Here is a 16,257-nt window from a genome sequence, read left to right on the forward strand (position 1 = left end):
ATTTGCTGTAATCGAGTGTGAGGAGGAACAGGTCCGCTCTTAGCTTAAGTGCTGTTACGCCTCGCAAGCTTGGGGCGTTCCAGAAGCTTCTTGGATAATTTACTTAACGGGTATGATTTTTTATTTTGGATGTGGGGGGATAACTACGGGACTTTCTACCACCCACTTAGTTATCTTAACGTCTGTGATAATGTTGAAACGATGAAACAAATGATTGATAGAAATCGAAAACATCAACAGCGGTTCTTCCCGACCTTTTTTGAGCCAAGGCAACCATTTTGCATTTGAAAAATCTTGTTGCCATCTTTTGGGGTCACGACTCCGCATCATCAGTCAGAGACAAGCACCTACTGCATACATCAAAAGGCAAACGTCTCCAACCGAGTTGAGTGGAAGAAAAATCTCCCGGCTGTGGACATTTTAATATTTGATCATGTTAAAAAGCTTTCTTGGGGACTCGTCATTCATGCCTGCTAACATCCCACACGAAAGAGTCCTAATGGAAAACGGGCTAACACACTAACACGAGGCCTCTCAACTTCAGATCCAGCGAGACTTCTATTTTGGGAATCTCTTTTTTTATTTTATTGGTTTCCCACTGCCCCACTTGGCTACAAATGGTGACTCTATAACAGCTAATGTGTTCGTAAAACATTAAAGACACAAATTAAAGACTGACTTTACAAAAAAGTTCTTTTGCGAGCTAAAAGCTAATCTGTTCGTAAAACAGCTAGCTGTAGCATTTGGGTGGGAGAAGAGACCGTTAGAAAATTAAAGACTTTACAAAAAAAGCAGTATTGCGAGCTATCAAACCGAGGAAAGACTGACAATGAGAAGCTCCCCTATCTCCGCAGCGTCGGAAAGTGGCCTTCCTATTTCATTCTAGGTCAGCTAATGCATTTGCAAGCCATGAAACGAGCCAATTCCAGACGACGTCCTTGTTAGCACTGTGCTACGATTCACTTGATTAGCAACCCCCACCTCCCTCCCACCCGCCTACATTTCCCTATCTCCTTTTGGATTTTTGAGCGTGGAAAAAGCTTTGATCAGTGTCCCTCAACTTGAAGTGATACGCTTCGGCGTGGAAAGGGGCGAAAAATAGCTTGCTGCTGACACATTCGGCGGGTAATGTTTTCTGGCCTGCTTTCTGCGCAGGCTTAAATCATATCAGGGGAGGGGCAGGGAGAATCAGATTGATTCCTAAACTGGGCAAGAATAACCTTCAGGGCAGATCAGTGTAGAAAGCGGTCTAAGAATGGAAGAATTCATAATCCCGCATTCTTGGCTGCAAAGAGTTTGCAAACAATGCGTCTCGTCACACGCTTTTCTCCAGCAAGTGACCTGCGACAGCCTCGACGGAGGCAAGCTGAGGGGATTGTAGCCACTTAAATACTTCCAACAAATATAGCTTTTCAAAGGCCTGCGGGGATTCTCGATGGAGAGTAACCTCTCCAGCACGGGGTGAATCGTCTTGTTCCACTATAGCGAAGAAAGAGGGTCAAACACAATCCAATTCTTGTGCGGCAGCTACTGAACTCAAGTCACAATTTGACTGACGGGGGTTTCTCGGGAAAGAGTTGCGAAAGCTTCAAATGCAGCGCTTCCAGCATACCAAAACACAATTCAACTTTCTGAACTCTAGTTTTCGTTGCAGATTGGCTATTTACACACACCTGTCAGCGATAAGACACGTACCTACGACAAAAGCGCCCAGGGAGTTGGCCTAGTGCAGCATAGGAATGCATTTTATACTACCAAGCGAGACACTAGTCAGAAAATTAGCAACTGAAGTCCAAGTCATGTGACCCGAGTCCTCCACCTCTGAAAACTAGCAACGCTGGCAAAGCTGCATTGTTACCCGCTGAAATGAGAAAATTAGCAACTGAAGTCAACGCCTTACCCGACAAAATTAGAAAATTATGCATCTGAAGTCAACTCCAAGTCATGTAACTCAAGTCCTTCACCTTGAAAACTAGCCACCTGGCTATGCTGCGATGTTCCCCGCCAAAATCAGAAAAGTAACAGCTGGTCGACTCAAGTCCAAGTCATGTGACGCCAGTCCTCTACTTCCAAAAACTAGCAACCCTGAGCTAAGCTGCGTTGTTACCCGCTGACATCAGTGTCGATTTTATAAATTACACTGCCGAGCTCTAATGAATTCAAGCTAGAGCGCAACCACATCACGGTCTGAAATGTTAAATCCTGATCAACAACAAGCTAACAGGAGCGATATAAGCACAGTGATTTATTCCGTTTCTCAACCAGCTACACGCTAACAACGTGTAATTCTCCCCCGCACGCGTTAGCAATGGAGGTACTCCAAACAACCGCCGTTGTCGTACACGAAAACCGAGAGTTCACCTCCATACTTTGCGTATGAGTGATCAATCGATATAATCTTCTAATGGCTCGGAGTTTATGTCCAGTGGCCTTCTGTCATCAGCGGGAATCTGCTCGCTGAGGTACTTTTGGAGCCAACGTCCCTTTCACACTTGGCACTCATGCGGCCCGATAGCGACGGCGGTGGCTAATGTGTGCAAATTGTCATTGGGGGTCTTTTCATAGCAAGCACCAAAGCTCAGCACTTTTATAGAAGGTGACTTCAGCATTTCTCTCGCTTCCATCTCATTTAGCGTGCCGAGCTATTGTTGAATATACAGTATGGATGTGTAAAGCAGCAGCTGCCCTTCTCTTACTGTCCTTGAGATTGCAGTGCTCAGCTAGCGAGAACTACCAAGAGGGAAGGTGGGGGGGATTTGCTTCCCTGTTAATTACATCTTTGACTAACAGCTATTTTAATGTGAAGCTTTTCAAGCGCTACATTTGAAATGCTAACTACCGGCTCACAAGTTTTTGCCAAAGCTAAAAGGAACAGTGCAGTCTGATTTCATTTCAGTATCTTGGCCTTGTAGGGGTGGGAAAATCTGACGGATTTTTCGTGACGCGCACACGGCTAATGGCACCCAACGAATGTGTTTAATTTCCCATCCTGTATTTATTATCACCATGGTAACTTTGTAAAGTGAGGGAGACTGGCCGCATTGCATTTGCCATCACATTCCCGAGCTTGATGTCACCATTTTGTGGTCTAAATGACATTTTCAAAGCCAGGGCCATCATCATTTGTAGCACATCATTGGCTCGCTTGGAGGCCGATCAACTTCCTGCTTGGAAACAAATGAAAGCTACACGGACCACCGAACGGCCCCTCGCACATTTTTTTTTTTATGGGGAAATCCTGGAAAAGATCCCTCATCAGTGCGAATTCCAGATCACTTTTTGTCCGTTTTGATTAACCTGTCGGTTCATTTCTGTATAAATCAGTCGACGTGTTGTTGGGCATATTTTTTTTTCTATTCATCATACATTGTGAACACTTTCCTCGGGGATCCGACAGACTTTTACTGTGTAGTTTTCACGGCTTGTTACAACTCTTATTACGTTGGACATACAGCGATGCCGCTTGTGGCTGGCTTCTGGATATCGATCGGTTTCATATTAGTTTAACTGTGGAATTGAGTAAATGTGTGTAGAAGCAGACAGGTCTGATTTTATCCGGTGTGGTTTTCATACACAACAAACATTATTTGAGATAGTTTAAGTAGGGACTTCAGAATTGCTTAGGGGAAAAGTTTGCAGTTCACTCTGAAGTCACTTGCTCGTAAACACGTTTTTACTTCTCTGAGATTTATCCATGACGCTGGCTCGCGATGCCAAGTACCCAAAAGCATTGTTGGAAGTCGGCCATGATTGTCATTTGGCGACGTGCGGACGTAGATGGCGTGTATTGCGAAACGTTTTCCCGGAGTGGCGAAAAACGCTTCGGAAAAAGATGGCAATTAGACGTCTGGTGGGAATGTAACGTCAACATAATGGCCCTTCGCTCGGAAAATAAACACGTAACAATAGCTGGGTTTGGATTTACCTTGTGTAATTTGCCGTGTGGGGATTATGGACTTGAAAGACCAAACATCTAAAATCCTAAGGAATCAGTGTGTCCTTGGTTTGCCCGGCAGCAAAAAGCCACCTGCCGTTCTAAGTGAACATCAAAAAGTGCTTTATTAGGAGACCGTGGTGCCCGCCATTAAGAAACTAATTTGGCTTTTTTTTCCCTCCATCTTTTTAAGGGGGAATTGGCTGTTTGCTTTCTTGTCTCCACCTTCACTCCAGTAAAATTTAGAGAAGCTGCTCTTTGTGTGATGTTTGTATGTCTAATAACAAAGAGCAAACATGGATGCTTCTTACGAATTATTTCTGTTGTATGAAAATACATTTCACTGACTGGAACCTTCCTACCGGGGTTGGAATCGGTGCCCAGAGGTCCCCAACCACCGGGCCGCGGACTGGTACTGGTCCGTGGGTCATTTGGTACCGGGCCGCACAGAATTTTTTTTTTTAATTATTGACGATCAATTAGTTCAGGTCAAGACGCTCGTCCCGGTCACGTAACCTGTTTCCCCAGTCTAGCCCGCAAAGCTACGGAGCAGTTTTGATTTTGATGCAGTTCTTATCCTAAATGTATTATTTATTTATATATTTATATAAAGCCCGGTCCGTGAGAATATTGTCTGACATGTAACCGGTCCGCAAAAAAGGTTGGGAACCGCTGCATTAAAAGACTTGGTCTATAGATATAATACCCAACTTTGCTCTCTTGTCTTTGGGGTTCTCAGGGTTTTGGTTCATTGGGTAACACTGGGGTTCGGTTCAGGGTGTGACAATACGTACGTTTGCTTTAAAGTCACAGTTTTGGGTTCAGTCATGGACCATAACAGAAAACACTACAGGTCCAATGCCGTTAAATGCACCCTCGTTTAAGTCCCAAGATTCGTGTCTCACTTGAGAATTGTTTCTACCCAGAGGACCAGCTGCCCCCTGGTTTCCCCACCATAGACATGGGCCCACAACTAAAAGTGGTGGAGCGAACTCGAACCGCCACCATGCTTTGTGCCGCCAGCGGTAACCCGGACCCGGATATCTCCTGGTTTAAAGACTTCCTCCCCGTCAATACCACCAACAACAACGGGCGCATTAAACAGCTCCGATCAGGTAGGTTTCTTCTCTGTCATCAAAGATGTTCTTGCTGTCTTCTCTGTCCTTCTTAATTCAACTTCCCATTTGATTTTTTTGTAGGTGATGTTTTTTTCCGTTATTTCCTGTTTGAGTGTATCCCAGTGTGTCCCACTTTTTCTTCCGGTCTTGTCATTAGACTGTTGGGATTTGTCGACCCTCATGTGTTGGCTATAACCAATTTTGGATTTTCTTTTCAGCTGTGTCGGTCTTTTGTTTCTGTGAGTCCATTCTTTTGGTTTTAAGTTGATAATAAACACAAAATCGTGTTGAGGAAGTTCTAGGATGGTTTTTGTTTTTTTCTGTGGTATATGGACCTTTATTGGAATCTGATTTAAAGAATAACGGTCTATATAGCAGCTATGTGTTTTTTGTTGTAGTTTGACATAATCTACACTCTCAGAAAAATCATCTTTAGGGGTACAACAACTTGTCACTGGGATGCCATCCTCACCTTGGGAACGTACCTGTACCCTTTTTTGCCTTGGGAAATTTACATCACAAGTCAGATGAGTAACCCTTTGGAGGTGTATGAGTAAGCATCGATCCTTGTTCTACCTTTTGGGGCTACCATTTTTTAAGTTCCGTTCCAGCTGAGCGGTGAATAGTTGCGAGAATAGTTGCCGGGGTTCGTTCAAGGTCGCTAACATTCAACAGAATTTTCTTGTGGTAAGGAAGTTTTAAACTTGTTCCAGACTTCCTTGCGACAAGTAAATCACCAAAAGAAGTATGTTGAACTTTTTGGCGAACGCTTGCGACATTGAACAAACAACGTTCACTGACTTCGGAAAACATTCGCAATTGCTCGTTACTCAGTGGGATAACGCTTTTTAGGCTGCATTGAATAGAATTGTTTGGCTTTTATTGACTTCATGCCTTTTCCTAGAAAACGATTAGCATCCTGTTAGCCATTCCTATCAACTTCTCTATCGTAGTTTGCAGACCCGTTAACTCCCTATGGTAGCTTTATAGCCATTAAGCTCTTATGACATCATTCCATTCCGATGGTACCCGTACTTCCACAAACCCACCAACTAGCTAAAGTACCCCTATTTCTGACAGTGTATCTAAACCCCCAAAGCAACTCATGTTCCGCAGCTTTACGACGTGTCTTTGACCACCTTGTCCTTTTTTTGTTTGTTTTGTTTCCAAGAAAACTAACTTTGCGCCATGATGATGATGATTTTCATTTAACGACGCCTTTTGTCAAGCAACGACTTAAGAATATAATCATATTCTTACGCTTATGTCTTTCTTCTCTCTATATGTTTTTTTTTTTTTTAATCTACAGAATCCTTTGGTAAGTGCTTAGCTCTAAAGCGCACATCACCTCTCCCACTAATTCTCATGTTTCCAACAATGATTAAAAATGCATGGCATGTATTTTACTAACAGATGACTTTAGGCTTACAACAATCACCGGTAGAGAGCGACACTCACATGCTCACATCTCACACACGCTTTCACTGAGCTGACACTTTTATTTTAATGGTAAAAAATCCAAAAGGCACAATGGGACAGCAAGCACACAAGGCCTCCAGAGTTTTTCCCTTCACTAGACGGTCTTCAGAAACTCCTCCATGTGAAAAAGTTCCTGTGATTTCGCAATGCTGACTCCTGCACAGAACGTTCTTATTCTCTGGCTTTCTCTCTCCTGTCTCTCTCCTCCAGTATCTTCTATTTGCTGTTGAAAATTTTCTTCTTCCCAAACCCCCCTCCCCTTCCCCTACCCCCCCTCCCACGTCTATCTACACACGTACTAATGCTTCTTCTTTCTAATCTTATTTGCATTCATATTATCCACCCAGGTGGTACGCCAATAAGAGGTAAGCGTGCTGAACTGACGCTCGCAGAATGAAAAACAATCCAAAGTTCATTCTTGCTGTCACTGCCGTCCACTCGACACAATCACTCTCCATGTTTGTCCTGTTTCTCGGTCGCCATGGCATTTCCTCTTTTTCTGAGTTGTCCTGTTTTGTTGACTCGACTCCATCTATGTCCGTCCCCCCCCCCCCTACATACACGTTAAGTTCCGCTTTCACCAGCCCAGTTGTGATATGCTTGCCTCGGCTCCAACAACAACAAAAAGCATATCCAATGACAATTAATTTTTGTCAAACTCTTTCCATTTTTGTTTGCCATATAGCAAATCATGCGTCCCTTTTTTTGTCCAACTAAAACAACCAAGCATTTTTCCCCCCCTTAGCTGTTCTTGCTGTGGAGTCAACGCCCCTCCCCGCCCCCCAAATTCTATTTTTTCCCATTTCTTCTACTTGCTCTCCTCTCCTGTACCTCTACAAAAAAGCCCAAACAACCACTTTTTTGATAAAGTTTCTACGGTGCTTTTTTACCTCTTTCACACCTATTTTTCTGACTTTTCTTGCCTCTTTGGAGCTTTTGACTTTTTTTTATTTTTTTGTCTTCAGGCTTTGGGAAAAACAGTAGAGTCGGACGGAGGGAAGCGGATGCATTGGCTCAATTTTTGCCCATGTTGACCCGGGGAGCCGCAGCAGTTTGTTTTTGTCTGGTCAATGTGACACCACACTGCTGATCCCATTGTGGATTTTTATTGGTGTCTTTTAAAACTCCAAAAAAAAAAAAAAGCAGTGGTTGGTTCTTGTTGACTCAGGGGCCCGCATTTTGAATTTTGTCCTCTAATACACTTGTATTTTATTTTTCAGCTAGGGGTTGTCGCAAGGTTGTAAGTTGCGCTGACATACATTTCTTGCCAAGATTTGCATGTCAAAAAAAAAAGAAAAAATTTGTTCCAGAGGGTTATGTGTTGGATTTGCCTCGCATTCTCCTGCAATTGCTCTTTTTCCTCATTTATGAGCAGCAATTTTATTTTTTGTTTTTGCAAAATGCTGCCTTTTTTCCAAAATGGAAAAAAAAAAAATAGATGGTACGCGATTTGTGATTGAATATGCTGGGAAAAAAAATTCATTCCGAAAATTCCTTTCTTTCAATTGTCCTTTCTTGTTCTGCTGCTTTCTTCTACTGTAAACCTCTTTTGTTTGATCCATGTCTCCCTAAAGCAGTACCACTCATCCCCCATATTGACCAGTCAACTTACATGTTGTATATAAAACTTACTTACTTATCTACATTGGCATTAGGATGAGTGTCTTTTCAAACTCATTATTTTTGAATTCTGTGTAATTTTGTAAATTTTTCAAAGGTTAGTTGTAGTCTACCTCCAAAGTCAAATGCCTTAAAGCAGGCAAACGTTTTTCCTCGGAGGGCCGAAAAACGAAAGATGCAAGGACCACTTTAAAATTGTTTTACTTTATTTTATCAAGCAGACCAAAATCAACAGTATGTTGTTTATATATTAGTGTTTTATTTTTAACTACCACCTAACTGTCTACAAGACAAAGTTTTACTCAATTTTGGGGTGGTCCGAGACCCTGTAACCCACCAGCAATGATCCGCCTCTGCATTGAACATTAGCTGAATCCGATCCCTCCATTCAGAACCAAAACAGAAGCAATCTGTTTTTTGATGACCCATTTTAAAGCTTAAGAATCAATGTCTCCAATTTGGACGTTGACAGAGAGCAGAAAGTGGATTTATATTGTAAAAATGAATTAACTTCATGCTACACACAGTTATGAGGACAAATGTTACTTGAATAACTAAATTATTTTAAAAAATTGGAAAAGCTCTACATTATAGAAAAGACATTTATTAGATACAATTTTTTTTTTTTTTTTACTTGCTGTAGACCACTTAAATATAGACAGCGGGCCACAAATGGCCCTGGGGCCATAGTTTGCAAAACAACTGCCCTTAAGAGTGGAAAATTCGGGTCGGAATAAAATTAGAAATAAAAATCATTATTATTATTGAACGATGGAAATTGTGTAACAAGATGGCGTTGGACTTTGGAGGTTCCACTGTGTACGTCTTCTCAAGTCTTGCATGATGACCACGCGCAGCTACTCGGCTGTAGGCCAACTTAGTGGATCAAACAAATGATTCAGGAAACAATTCCTTCATATTTAGTTATTAGGAGAGCTGCTAAAAAAGTCAAATAAAATAAATATATAAAGAATACCTCTTTGTGGGGGTTAATGCCACATTTTAATTCTCTTTTGCTGCCCTGTCTGTGATTCCCTAATAGGAGCCCTGCAGATTGAGCAGAGTGAGGAGTCGGACCAGGGAAAATATGAGTGTGTGGCCACCAACAACGATGGGACGCGCTACTCGGCGCCGGCCAACCTTTATGTCCGAGGTACGAAAAGAGCGCTGAAAGTTTTTGGTAGATAAATCCTCCGAAGGCCGCATTCTATGTTGTAAGTAGTTCTTCAATTTATTTTCTGGCACTTTTACCCGCACTGATGTGTGAACCTATAGAGTATGCACCTTTTTCCGGCCCTTCCCGTTTCCCGGCCCAGTTGGCGAGGATTGCTTGGTGTTTTTATCTGACTTTTTTCCCCTCTCTAATCCTCCCCGTTGAGCAGCATTGAGAGGACATCAAGGAATTTACCATTATCTCACATTTCCAACTAATTTATACTGTATGTAGATGTCAGAGGCATATTCGAAAAATACTGTAATAGGACTTGAGCACGAACGTTGCAGTATAAATATATACGTGCGAAATGATCCAAGACGTTTCGAGTGGAACCATTTGATCGGGTTTGACGCGGTGGGAGTACGATTCAATTCCATATGGTACGGCTTAGTTCGAGAGGGTATGATGCAATAACATTTTTCTTGTCGTTTTACATACATTTAAATTAGCCTGACTGCATATGTGCGTTAATTCATAAGATGAAGCTCGCCGATAAAAAAAAAAACAATCCGATTGTCTTTTGAAAAAATTAAAAAAAATAATATATATATAATTGAACCGCATATTGATTTTCAAAAGGATTGTCTCAATACTCTTGTCTCATGTGTGTTGCTCTGACTCAGACTTGACTGTGTCGTATTCAAGTAATCTTTAATGTCAGCGATTTAAGCATTTCAAGCAAGGTGTAGACGGCAAAGTCCTTTTGAGTTGATTAATCTGGACGCCTGTTTACTCTCCCCTTGTTTTTCTCCTTTATTCTTTGTGTTCAATTTTTTTTGTACCTCCAAAAAAAATCCTCCATCTCCCCTTCAGAGCTGCGAGAAGGTTAGTGTGTTTTCTTTCTCTCCAAATACAGCAACGCATTCTTCATTCAGACAAATGTTCAAGTGCGACTGTTGTTATTGTTTCACTTGTCACCCAGTCGTCATCATTGGTTCACGCAGGAGCATTATTTGCATCTCATTTGCATGTTGTCAGTGTTCCTGCTTGGCCTCCGGAAATCCCGAGAAATGCGGCGTCTTGTGCGGAACCGACGGAAGCTTCCTGAATGACGTTAATGACGAATGTGTACTTGATTGTAATTGGCACTAAGTGCGAGTGGTAAGCTGTGAAAGCAACCTCGCCCCCAAGAGATTGAAGGGAGGCTCCTTGAAAGAATAGCGGCTTATTACGATGAGCCCTCACAAATGTAATGATATTCAAATGAGCGGGATAATATTATGTCTGTGGGGAAGCGCGTGCACGCCATCCAATTGGATATTAATTAAATCCAGAGTATTTAATAATGAACGAGCAGACCGAGCTGCTCGGTTTGCCGTTCAGCCCAGGAAGTGATGGCCAAAGATGAAAAGCGGCTATTTGCACAGGAGGAGCAGCAACACTGTTTTTTTCTTTTTTTGTGCAGTCGGTATTTATTTTTGCGTGACCAAGTTTTTGTTTCTCGAGTTCGGTCTTTTTTTGATGTTGTTTTGTCGTGAGTAATAGAATGAAAGTGTAAACGTATCATTTATTTAATGTCAATAAATTTAGACTGAATACATAGTTGACTAAAGTATACATTGAAAAAAATATATAATGTATAGTTTAAGTTTTATTTTTATTCATTTACTTCATAAGTACCAACTACTTGATGCAACTTTGTGTGTTTATTCATATAATTATATATTTCATAATTATGTTGCTCAAGAGTTATTAGTAGCAGGACTCAACACATTTATTATATATTTATATTGCTATATTATATTGTACATTATGCAAGTACATTATACATAATGTATTTCTTCGTTAAATATAAATCAATTACACTAGTCAACAGCAACGTTTTAATCAGGGATGATTTTGTGTCTTTTTGATGCTGATTTCTAAAATGTCTACTTTTTTCCAGCACATCAAATTTTTTAGATACTTTCATATTTTTTTTGTTTTAAAATATTATTTATAAAAGCTTGTGCAATACAAATCTTACTGCGTTGTAGTTGACAGCAATGACGTTTCGGGGAAAAAAAACAAAAAGAATCACCCCAAACCAAACATTTAATTCATAAATATTACCAAAATATACTTTCTTTTTATATTATTATAATTATTAATATCAATATTTTGAAAAGCTGATGTGCTACAGAAAAATTTTGAATCAGCACAAAAAACCATCTACTTAAGTTTACAGCCATCTCTGATTTAAAAAAAGTTCGTAAATATTTGTTGACCAGTGTTTATTTATAAAAAGAAATGCCCTTGTGTTGTTGTTACTATTATCATTATTATTGTTGTCATGATCCTGATGATGATAATCCCATCAAAGTTGTTGTGCGTGTAGCCGTGTACAGTGCGCCTGCATGCCGCGCTGCACCATGGCCTCGTGTCGATCGTTCATCAATCACAACGCGTCCAACGTGGGTAAATCCTACCGCTGCTCTCCCGCGGGCATCATTTCAACGGGCTCTTTGTCTTTTTGTCCCGTGGCAGTGCGCCGGGTGCCACCGCGCTTCTCCATCCCGCCCACGGACAACGAGATCATGCCGGGCGGCAGCGTGAACATCACGTGCGTGGCGGTGGGTTCGCCCATGCCGTACGTCAAGTGGATGCTGGGCGCCGAGGACCTGACGCCCGAGGACGACATGCCCATCGGGCGCAACGTGCTGGAACTAACCGACGTGCGTCAGTCGGCCAACTACACATGCGTGGCCATGTCCACATTGGGTGTCATTGAGGCCGTGGCGCAGATCACCGTCAAAGGTACCCCGTCCTTGTTATTGTCACCACCACCACCTGCAACTAGTAATAACACTACTACCCATACCTGCCAAATGTTCAAGAAAATTAAAAATGGTGGAAAAATTTAGCATAGGGATACTTTTTAGCTTATGGATACTTTTTTGGTACCAACAAATGTTGAAAGTGGAACAAACAACTGGGGCTGCTTTGTTAAAATGTTTTATGTAGGGGGCGCTGCTGAGCCAATTTTTAAAAATAACCAATCAAATACTGATGTCAGGCCTGATGTGTTTGCCTAAAACCTTTTGCGGATAATTAGACCCTAGAATTGTTTTTGCTTTCTTGAAGAACAGAGCGTTGCCACAGCGACAGCTTTTCATAAAAACTTAAATTAGATCTAGTTCTAGCTATTAAAAAAAAAAGATCAACGAAAACTATAGATATTAAATACTACTGCATAGTACCGCCACCCGCTGCGACCACTTATAACGATAACATCACTCATACTTGGGATTTACACCACAAACTAAACTGTTATTATTCCCATCATTAATATTTATATTATTTTCTTATCACAAAGTGGTGTCAGTGTTAAAGATAGCAATGAATAAAAATATACCACTAGTCAGTCAAAGTAATGAAATAAGAGTTTGGGACTTATCTCACAGCTGGAAGCCAACACAAGAAGAAGGCCTGAGTATTTGGCGTCCTCTGGAGGCCCGCCACTTGTTATCTGATCGTAATCACATCGGTGCGGCATGAGCACGAGGACAATATGGCGAGCGTGCGCCGCCTCATGCACACGAGGGACACGCTTTCCTTGTTCTAGAGACATAACAGAGATATTAGTCACAATATAACAGCCTGACAGCGAGGGTCCCCTGTAGCATAGTTCAGACGGCGTATAAAGACAATCTATTGCTGGTGTATTCCGCCGCGTGAGGAATTAAAGCCATAAATTCCGCCGCTAAATTATTCAAGTGATAAGCAGCTTGGTGTCGGAGATGAACAACGTGAAGCTTCGTATGCACAAGCGGCCGCACTGGGCTGGCCGTGTAAACAATATTTCCTCGTTATGTAGCGGTTCGTCTACCGCGGCATGCCCGGCTGTATATCGCGGTGTTTTGTAGCAAGTATCTGCTTGTCTGTCAAAAAAATCTGCACTATATCCCCGATATTTGCAGTTTATAGCAATTGTTCTTTTAGTTTACTAGCTTTGTGGTTAATTTTGGAAAAACAAATGCAGTAAAAATGAGTTCATGTACAGTAAATGAAGTCATGAACATTTAAGAAGTAGCATTTATGTTTCTTGACAGAGGAAGATCATGACCATCCGGAAGAAGATAAGATTTCTCGATTTGTTTTGGGAAGGACAGGCTTAACTTTTTGTCTTCTCACAACAAAACAACTCACTAAAACTCAATAACGTGGGTTAGGGTTAGTGTATGAGGCCAATACCAGCCACCGATACTAAATGAAGAAAAAAAAAAAAAAAGACCAAATAATTCATTCTTCCTTGCCAGAAGTTGCGACCATTTGACAAATCGGAATCGCAGATTTTCACATATTCCAGAAATGATCAATATTGTAATTTTGCAGCATTGCCAAGGACTCCTGGCGTCCCGGTGGTCACCGAGCGTACCGCCACCAGCATCACCCTGACTTGGGATTCGGGAAATCCTGAACCGGTGTCGCACTACATAGTCCAGCACAAATCCAAGTACTCTGAGGACTCGTACAAGGAGATTGACAGTGTGGCGACAACGCGCTACAGCGTGGGCGGCCTCAGCCCCTACTCGGACTACGAGTTCCGTGTGGTGGCCATCAACAACATCGGCAGGGGCCCGCCCAGCGAGAGTGTGGAGGCCAAAACGGCCGAGCAGGCGCCCAGTACGGCGCCCCGCCGCGTTCGGGGACAAATGCTGAGTTCCACAACGGTCGCCATTAACTGGGAAGAACCGGAGGAACCCAACGGGCAGATTATGGGCTACCGAGTGTACTACACCCTGGACTCCAACCAGCACGTCAACCTGTGGGAGAAACAAATTGTCCGGGGGGTTAATTTTGTCACCATCCAAGGCCTCATCCCCAATAAAACATACTACATCAAGGTGCTGGCCTTCACCTCGGTTGGCGACGGGCCTCTCTCTCCTGATCTTCAGATCATCGCGAAAACGGGAGGTGAGCTGGCTTTCATCTCCTCATTGGCAAACAGATGTTTCCGAAAGTCGGTTCCAATTGTGTGTCGGGGCTGTCAACAAAATTTAATCCGGAGAACTCCAAGAAGAAGAAATGCAAATAACTTGTTGTGGGAAAACACATCTTCCGACTTAATTAGCTGCGATTTCTAGCTACAACTATTTTGGATGACAACATAAGCCGTCTCTTAAAATCCACCGCGGCTCAACATGTCAACATCTTTTCATTCTGATGCCTAGTTCCTTCCCAACCAACGGACTTCAAGGGCGAGGCCAAGTCGGAAACCAGCATTTTGCTGTCGTGGGTCGCGCCGGTCCAGACAGGACAGGAGAACCAAATCACGGGATACGACCTCTTGTACAAGAAGATGGACGATAAAGACGAGGTAACACACTTCAACATTGACCCTTGAATCCTCACCAACTTGACAATCCCTTCTCTTTTTCAGAGGCGAATTAGCTTCGAGCCCACCTCCACATACCTCATGAAGGACTTGAAGCCCTTCACCACATACGCCTTCCGCCTGGCGGCCCGTAGCAAGCACGGCGTCGGCGCGTACACCAGCGAGATCTCCGCAGAGACTCCGCAAACACGTAGGTTTTCTTCCACATCCGCCGGGTGACGTCTCTAAAACGTCCAGTGGATACCAACACAGCTGGCCTTAACACCCTTTTTATGTTGTGGGTCTAATATCGACAGTTTTTAATATTGTTCAAAACGCTAATCGGTGATCAGTGGATTACCGTATCAGGGAAAATAAACAGGAGCGTTAATGCACCAGCTGGTCGGAAAAAGTCTGCATTTAAAAACTCGGTGTCATAGGAAGGGCTGTTCTTGCTGTAAATAATGTGGAGTGAGCAGACGAGGTTGAAGAGGGCTTCACTCGAGCGTCTTTAAAGCCAAAGGCCACTTCTTGGCCTTTAGTAAGCCTTCTCTCGACCTTGCATGCCAAAAAACTAAATGGGATGAGCTTTCTGTGAAGCCCAGAAGCAAGTCTGCGGATATTAAAGGGGGACATGTTATTTCAAATTGATTTTTTCTTTAAATATCTTTTCTGAGCTCCTTTACGAAAACAAAATGTCTGACAATGAATTTAGCTACTTCGTGATGTACGTAATTTATGGTAATTTTAGATCGTACCACCCACATGCCAATTATAATTATTATTATTTTGATTACCGTATTTTCCGGACTATAAGGCGCACCTAAAAACCTAAAAGGTTCTCAAAAGCCGACAGTGCACCTTATAGTCCGGTGCGCCTTGTATATGGACCAAATTACTAAATTTAAACCTGCCCGAAGCATTGTGTCATGAAATCAATCATAAGTGGCCCGCTGAAGACTGTGAATCATGAATCAAAAAGTATACGAATCATTATTTTGTCAGTAACTTGTTGCGTCTGAAGTTAAAATAAAAAAGTTAAAATGGAGAATGATTTGATTTGGATTAAAAATCTGACATGATGCATTAATGGTGCGCCTTATAGTCCGGTGCGCCTTATATAAGGACAACGTTTTAAAATGGGCCATTCATTGAAGCTGCGCCTTATAGTCCGGTGCGCCTTATAGCAGACGTGGACTAGCATCCGAAAAACATGACAGACAGACGTTTGAAATTCTAAGAAAATGCTTAACATGCCTCCTTTAAAAAGGCCAGCAAATAAGTCAAAGGCTAAAAATAACGGCATCACAGAAAGTTGTGTCAATAGTTACGTGACGTTCTATTTTCTGGAGTTATCTGGCGTAAATGTGAGGTCTGTAAAAGACAAGCTAGCAGCTAGCAGGTAGGTATTAAACACTCGTGGCTAAATTGTGCGGACGGATGCATGCTAATGTTTGAGACTCTACTAAACAGTCATGTCTCCTTGGGAAGCTTCTTTGTCGTACAATCAGGCTTTTACCACAAACCAACAGGCTTCGGAAAGGTTGGTGACGAATGCAGTTTTCTCCTTTACAAACCCATTGAACGCATCAAC

At 42.3% G+C, this 16,257-nt stretch overlaps 1 protein-coding gene across 23 annotated transcripts in view; it reads left to right on the plus strand.

Moving 5' to 3' along the window:
- The window catches only part of LOC133155156 (receptor-type tyrosine-protein phosphatase delta-like), a 195,112-nt gene that overhangs the window by 156,236 nt on the left and 22,619 nt on the right, over positions 1 to 16,257 (plus strand). For 10 of the 23 annotated variants that reach the window (XM_061280227.1, XM_061280372.1, XM_061280246.1 and 7 more), the window contains exons 13-21: positions 4,861 to 5,049; positions 6,362 to 6,370; positions 6,879 to 6,896; positions 9,194 to 9,304; positions 10,181 to 10,192; positions 11,834 to 12,103; positions 13,682 to 14,263; positions 14,521 to 14,666; positions 14,730 to 14,874. In XM_061280227.1, coding sequence (XP_061136211.1) covers positions 4,861 to 5,049; positions 6,362 to 6,370; positions 6,879 to 6,896; positions 9,194 to 9,304; positions 10,181 to 10,192; positions 11,834 to 12,103; positions 13,682 to 14,263; positions 14,521 to 14,666; positions 14,730 to 14,874 — 1,482 coding nt within the window. The remainder of the gene's footprint in view (positions 1 to 4,860; positions 5,050 to 6,361; positions 6,371 to 6,878; positions 6,897 to 9,193; positions 9,305 to 10,180; positions 10,193 to 11,833; positions 12,104 to 13,681; positions 14,264 to 14,520; positions 14,667 to 14,729; positions 14,875 to 16,257) is intronic. The other 13 variants (XM_061280294.1, XM_061280390.1, XM_061280302.1 and 10 more) reach the window with 3 other exon arrangements.

This window comes from Syngnathus typhle, linkage group LG1 (genome assembly GCF_033458585.1).
Source record: "Syngnathus typhle isolate RoL2023-S1 ecotype Sweden linkage group LG1, RoL_Styp_1.0, whole genome shotgun sequence".
NCBI lineage: Eukaryota > Metazoa > Chordata > Actinopteri > Syngnathiformes > Syngnathidae > Syngnathus > Syngnathus typhle.